Source organism: Mus musculus, chromosome 6 (genome assembly GCF_000001635.26).
Source record: "Mus musculus strain C57BL/6J chromosome 6, GRCm38.p6 C57BL/6J".
NCBI classification, from domain to species: Eukaryota; Metazoa; Chordata; class Mammalia; order Rodentia; family Muridae; genus Mus; species Mus musculus.
The window spans coordinates 92,701,471-92,708,773 of NC_000072.6; the positions used below are offsets into that span (position 1 = coordinate 92,701,471).

The 7,303-nt window shown below is 47.8% G+C and overlaps 1 protein-coding gene across 2 annotated transcripts in view; it reads right to left on the bottom strand.

The window, feature by feature from the left end:
• The window catches only part of Prickle2 (prickle planar cell polarity protein 2), a 335,444-nt gene extending 330,580 nt beyond the window's left edge, over positions 1–4,864 (bottom strand). Inside the window, exons 1-2 of one of the 2 annotated variants that reach the window (XM_006506106.4) lie at positions 4,526–4,864; positions 3,876–3,961 (exon numbers count right to left, since the gene is read on the bottom strand). In XM_006506106.4, coding sequence (XP_006506169.1) covers positions 3,876–3,961; positions 4,526–4,675 — 236 coding nt within the window. In that variant the 5' untranslated portion in view covers positions 4,676–4,864. The remainder of the gene's footprint in view (positions 1–3,875; positions 3,962–4,525) is intronic. The other variant, NM_001081146.2, reaches the window with a different exon arrangement.
• Between the last annotated feature and the right edge of the window lie 2,439 nt (positions 4,865–7,303).

Genomic DNA, 7,303 nt, shown 5'->3' on the forward strand with positions numbered 1-7,303 from the left:
CCAGACTAGATGCAAACCTGCAAGCATAATTGGCTTCCCAGTAGCTCTCTTGTCGCAGATGCACTAAGTACCAAGTCATAGCCCATGAAGCTGCCTTCATCTTCCTCCTTAATATCATCCTCTCAGCAGCCTGAAAACTCTAGGGTTTCCCACTAAGCTGCCATGAGATGACGATTTCCTTTCACTAGGTCACCTCTAGCAAGCAGAGGCTACCAATGCTTCCAGTGACTCCACACAAAGAGCAAGAATTATGGGTCCTGTTTTTCAAGACACATAACCCCTTATTTTTATTAGGAATCTCCCCAAATATCCACATTTGCTGCCTAAAGGAAAACAGAACAATAAAGTGGAAGTATACCACTTTACTCAGCAAAGTCCTTGTGATAAAATACAGTCATTTTAAGAAGAACTACACTTTTATAGATGTCTTTTATCCCTCCTGGTAAGACCCAAAGTGAGGAGAATAATTTTGCCATTCATTCTGCAAGGTATATTAACTCAGTGCCTCTTGATGTTAATGTACATGCAAGTCAAGCCAGGTGCCTCGCTCCAGTTTAAGACTCAGTGGGTCAAGGGATGGGATTCAGACCAGCTTCCTGAGGAGCTTCCAGGGGCTGGAATGTTGGTTTCCTTATCAGCTCCAATCAGCAAGATTCTCCTCCCTTTCTTCATTTAGATCTCCACCCAAATGTCATCTCCTCAGAGACTTCACATGAACCACCTTATCTAGGATTTAATTATTTGTGGAATGGGGCCCGGAATCCTGATTGTCTGTCTCTTGCTGAGTCGCCACCAACAACAAAACACCTGGCATACAACAGCCATTCAAATATTTGTGCTGTAGAGTCTTCCAGTGAGACAGGAACGGGAGCCTAAGTCCTTTTTCCAAGGTCACAGAGCTAGTCAAAGAACAGATGCCAGCTAGATTTTTGGGTGTACTTCAAAGCCCCAGGTCTGAGCACTGTGCCAGAAGAAAGCAGTTTGTTTTCTCTGGGCTTCCTTCCTGGAACTCACAGCCCTTTGTGCTAGGAGGCAATACCTTACGTCTATCTTACCCTGAAGAGATGCCTGTGTGGGCTTTGGGATGGAGGAGGATCAGGATGGATGCATGCAGACCAGTTAAATGGCTGGGGTCACAAGGGAAGCTCTTAGAGGTTTGTTGTTGTTGTTGTTGTAATGGTTAATCTTCATTGTCAGGTTGCTTGGACTTAGCGTCACCTAGGAAATGTATCTCTAGGTTTGTCTATGAGACTGCCTCCAGAAGTATAACTGAGGAGGAAAGATCCATACTACATATGGAAGACAGCATCCCAAAGGCCAGAGGGCCAGCATTCATCTCTCTCTTGCTTCCTGGCTATGGCTACAATGTGACTAGCTGATTCGAGCTTCTGCCCTCATGTCTCTCCCATCATGACAGACTACTATCGTTGGAATGAATGTTCTAATAAGCCCATATGAAAGACAAACAATCCAGATGTTTTATTCATAAAACAAATGCCTCGATTGGGCAGATCTAGGGCTATTGTAACTTCTTCCCCAGTTATAAAATCCCTCGACTTGCCGTTTCTCCTGGCCACATGGTTCTGGTCTACGGTGGCTTCTTATTCCATCCATCCTCTTCTCTCTCACCACACCTACAACCTCCTCTGGAACCTCCAGTCCCACCTCCCTCCCTCCATTGCCCAGTCACAGGTGCTAGCCTTCTACTGACCAGTTACACTGGGGAGCAGGTCCACATGGCATCACTTGAGTACGTGAGCATCTGCTCACTGGGGACAAGCACACCTTGAGGAACCAGTTTTAGCTACATAAGCAGCATCGGACTGAACCACTGCAGACTACCCTCAAACTACAGTCAAAATAAACTATTCCTTCCTTAAGTTACATTGCTTGCCACAGCAATGAGACTTGGAATCTTGGAAAAGATGTGTGTTCTTCGTGTGTCAGAACAAAAGCAAGCTTCTGATGCCCGACACTCCAGCCCTTCTTTATCCTCGGGCACTGGTGTCTACCAAAGGGCTTAGGACTCCCTAGTAAAAGAAGGTAACAGGACCATTTAAAAGAAGACTACAAAGATTACTAGAACCCCACAAATGATCAGGCAGAAGGTCACCCAAGCTGCTTCCTGTCCAGTGATGGGAGGAAACGCCATGAAAACCCTATTCATGGCACAAAAGGGAAGCCTTTTTGCTGGTGCTAGTGGGGAAATTACTTCCATGTGAAAAATCCCTCAGTTTGATGAAAAGGTCTCTTTTCCTTCATGGGCTGAAAATAAAACCCTTGTTTTCCCATCAAAAAATCAGCTGGGTTAAAATGATGTAAAGTTCTAAGAAGCTATGACCACGACGGTCAAAAGAACCCCGGTAATCAATCCAGCATCCTCAAATAAGTGAGTTATATCTCCTCCTGTGCAGCCCTTGGAAGGAAGCTGGGACCAACAAAATTAGTGCACATTTACTCTGGGCCTGGAAATAATTCTTTCAACACTGCACTTTAACCCAGGTAAGTGTCCTTGTCACTCCTGTATAACAGTAGAGAAATTGGGAACTGTAGACTCTTCGGGACTGAACATTCAGTGGTCACACAGCTATATACCCTCACTGAGCCACTTGCCAACTGGCCTCTGGTCAGAAGGTGATCCACAGGCAAAGAAGACAGGGAGACTGCAAACCACCTACCCTGCTCATCACTTCCATTACATTGCCAGATGGATCAAGAGAAGCCATGAGCTATTCTTTCACACTGAATTTAGCTTACAAAAAGGTTTCAATATCCACGCCCATGTGTAAGCCACTTTCATACCTGAGACACCCGAGGGCCTGCCCAGAGCATATCACCTTGAAGACAGCACTGACTCTATTGACAGACGCTTATATCCAATCACATATTTATAATGTTGCCTGCCTGGACTCTGTCACACTAGTCATTAAATGCTTGAAAGCCCCAAGTCTGTGCTCATTGCCCTGAAACAAAGGCAGAGAGCCTGCCAGGCTCATCTGAGGTGGGAACAAAAGCACTTCATCTCTGAAGAAACCAGCTGGGGGTTTCCTTCCTTATCATGGAATGCCCAGCATGCACCAGTGCTATAGGAAACTAGAGATGTGCAGAGGTGGTGGTGGTTAGGGGTAGGGGGTCACAAATAACTTTTCTCTGTTGTATCCAAAACAGTCTCCTTCAAAGGACCCTGCGAGTGGGAGGAAGGATGCTTTAATCCAAGAATGATGCTGGCCAACTGTCCACTGTACTCACTTTTTCCTTTTCATCAAGATGACAGGGAGGGAACTCACCTTTATATCACCAAGCGGAGTCTGTAAACCCACACCCCAACTTCCCTCAATCACCGCCCTACCAGTCAGATGCAGTGGGAGGGTACCCGGATCCCTCCACTCCCAAACAAAATCATTGCAAGCCAGCTGAGGCTGCCTGAAAATCAACATTCGAGGCACATTAATAAGAAACATCTGGCTACGGGAAGAGGTTGACACAGCACAGGCAGGCAGTGGTGGATTTGTGGTTGGGACCCAGAGTTACAAGGACTGAACTGAAAGCACAATCGGAGAACACCAGTTCGTCTAGGCAATCCTCCACCCACTGCACCACGGAGCCTAGCAACACCGCCATGCTCCGGGTTTGAATTGTTTGGGGCAGAGTTACCTAGAGACTTCCCACTTAAAGCTCTGGCATCAGGAAAATGCATCTCCTGCATCCTCCAGTGTCTGGCCACCACTTCCACCTTCAATATTTGTAGCAGATGTAGCTGGGCTCTTAAAGGAACAGTGTTTGCATTCTTTCCATGTGACTTACAGGATAGACTTAAAAGGGGGAAAGTGTATTTATTTTTCTTCCCTAGTGTTGTGTGTTTAAGACCATCCTACCTCCATTTGTGCAAGGCGAACCCGGGACACTGGTCACCACAGGCGTTACATGGCTGGCCTCTCTCAATCCGACCCAGTCCAGTCAACTTCAAAACAAAAAGACAACACAAGCGTGTCCACCACCAGGGCTCCCCTCAAAGCCCCACTTGTATCCTAGGCAGGAAGGCCTGCCCCTCCCACCCCGCCTCTGTGATTGGACTCAACTGTTTTCTGATGTTGGGGACTTGGGACCAGATTCTCCCACCTGGAGAAGGGCATGTGATTCCAGGTGGGCTGTCTATATAGAGAGCATGGGCACCAAACCACCAAGAAATGGCTTGGCTGGGGCTTTGTCTCCCCCAGACACCTTGGTCACCGGTTTCTAAGAAACAAAAGCAAGACCTTTCCGTTCCCTGGAGTTGCGGGGACCACCTGGTGGCTGTCCTGGACTAAGCCAGGGTTCCCTAGAAGAGGGTAGCTGGGACGCCCAAAAGCCAGTCCCAGGTCCTGTTTCTCAGCTGGGGTTCCCATATTCCTTACGAGAAGAGGAAAAGAAAAAGGTTCACCCGCGGTGCCCTGAACTATGGCATTTAGGGTCCAGGTCCCTGGTGGCACTGTCGCCCGGCCTGGGGTAGGGCCCAGCCCCTCGCGCGCCCGCGGGGCCAGCTTACCTGGGGCCACAGGTGCGCGGCCGCGGGGTGGAGAGGGGCTGGGCCCGGGCGCTGGCTGCCGGCGGTGGGGACCGGGCGGGCGGCTCCGCTCGGGTGGAGGACACTCACCGAGCGGCGGGACAGTCTTTTCCGCGAGCTCCGGCTGAACATGGCCGGGCGCTTCCCGCACGCAGCGCTGTCGGTTGAATGTGTCCGCGCTGCAGCCGCCGGGAGGGCGGGTGGACTGGGCTGGTGCGGTCGTCAGCCGGGCGGTCTCCGCCTAGCTGTCCCGCCTGGTTCGGGAGAGCACGTTTCCCCTCCTCCCTTCCCTCTGCAGCTCGCTCCCCGCCTGCTGGTCCCTCCCCTCTCGGCGAGCTCCCCGCCCTCCCCCAGCCAGTCCCATCCTCTCTGGCACCAGCTGAGGCCACTTTCTCTTTTCTCCTGCTTCCTTGCCCTCTGGGGAGAACTCTTTGGCTGGCCCAGCCCCTAAAAGCTCTTCCGCTCACTCTGGTCCCTGAAGTTAGGAGGCAGGGGACACTTCACAGACATCGGGAGGAGATGCAAAGATGAGAGATTTTCACATTAAATTTAAACATTTAAACTCTTCTTCCACTGTGTATTAATGATCTCTCAAAATTTGTTAAACTTGTGTGCTTATCAATATATGTGTCTAATATAAATGTATGCATATAAATGTATGTATCTATATGCAGACAGACAGACAGACAGACAGACAGACAGACAGACAGACAGATAGATAGATAGATAGATAGATCGATAGATGGGTGTGGGAGTGTCTTACTATGTAGCCCTGGCTGGACTATGTAGAACACACTGGTCTTTAACTCACAAATACTGGCCTGCCTCTGGCTTTTGAGTACTGGGATTAAAGTCATGTACCACCATTACCTGCCCTCTTATCAATCCCTTAAAAATAAATAAATAAATAAATAAATAAAGATGTAACAGAAGACTTTATCTTATAGCATGGTTGAAGGATGAGTCAGGTCATGTGCAGTGGTTGTAACTGGCACAAACTCAGGACTGATGCAAGATTAGAGATGGAAAACAAGGATGTTGTTCTAACAGGCAAGACTATGGTGTCCACTAGTCATTGATACATCCGCTCAAATAGCACTTCCCCTGAACTCTCTCCACCACCCACTAAGCCATCCCTTACACATTCATGACATACAAATCATGTGTTGACATCTGTTCTCAACCAAACCCAAATGACAGAAGGGCCCTGTCTTCTTTGCTTAGGCACATATGTAGGTTTGTATACTCTGGATACTCCTGCAAGTCAAAAGAAGACAATTTGTCATCACTGAGAAGAAGATGGTCATCTTCTGGCTTAGCATTTTATATCTGGGCCATTGAAGTTGAATGAAGAGAAGCCATCTCCACCTGGGATAACCCAGCAAATGGGGGGCGGGGGGCAAGATACCTATCTATCAAAATCAAAGGAATAGCCAGATGCAACTCAGACACCCCCTTCTTCATCAGAACAAGCTGTCCACGTTCACCAATAAGACAACGAAGTTTAGTTTGGTTCTAAGGAGAGGCATGTAAGGCCTTTGCCTCAGGAGCACAATTTACAGAGAATAAATTCAGCAATTAAGACAAATATTTATGTACTGTGATCAAAGAATCAAAATCAATACCAGATATATCTGCTGAATCCTGCCTTATCCTGCCCTGCCTCGCCCACCTCACCATCCTTCCTTCCCTTATAAAAATGCTCTGAGAGCCAGAGGGCTATGGTGAGAGATCAGCTGGTGGCATGCTTCTTCTTCAAGTATGAAGCCTGCGTTTGAGCCTCAGAACCCACATTTCAAAACAGAAAGAAAACAAAAGCTAGGCATGGTGGAAAACACATGTAAACTCAGAGCTGGGGATGTGGAAACAGGAAGATCTTTGGGGCTCACTGTTCTGCTGGTCTAGCCTACTTGGTGAGCTCCAGACCAATGAAAGGCCCCATCTCAAAACAAAACAAAACAAAACCCTAACGACGACTAAGTGGATAACCCCCGAGAGAGCAGAGCACCTGCACACACTTAAACATATACACGCAAAGTGTTCTGAAATTCAGACACTAAATAAGGACTGAGGTAAGTGGTGACCACCCACTATCGTCTTTGGTGGCAGTTGTAGAGAATAAGCCATGGCGTATAGAGTGATGTTGTCTTCTGATCATAACAGAACCACTGCACTCACGAATGCACAGAAGCTGAAGTTGTCTGCACAAGATCAAGCCATCAATATTCCAACCAATGTGCAGAAGGGAGGGCTGCCTGATCTCCTCACCCTTAACTGGGGAGCTACTGACACTCGGTGGCATCCAGGGGGAGAGAGAGAACCAATTTTCTTTAAGGGTATGCCCTCTGGTGGATCTAGCAGGATCCAGTGAGTGCCCCATACCTAAGAATGGTATATGGGGAATACAGAGTAGGAGAAGGTGGGAGCGTGGGGTGATCAGGGTTGAAATAGAGGCATGCACATATTAAATCATAAAACTAATAAGGCAATAGCTTCAGGTTTTTGGGGTTTTGGTTTGTTTGTTTGTTTGTTTGTTTGTTTTTTGGCAGGGGGAGGGTCAGGATAGGATAGTAATGGAAACTTCTCAGGGCAAGATGCTCACTGGATCCTCTCGAAGAGTTACTGTACTCTCATGTCTGCCCCGTAGGAAAAGGTCATGGGGAACAGCATTGATGCTGTAATTATGAATGGTGTCTACATGTATTTTAACTGCAAAACTTTTTAGGGCAACACAGTAAGAGCATCAGTGCTGTGTAAGTT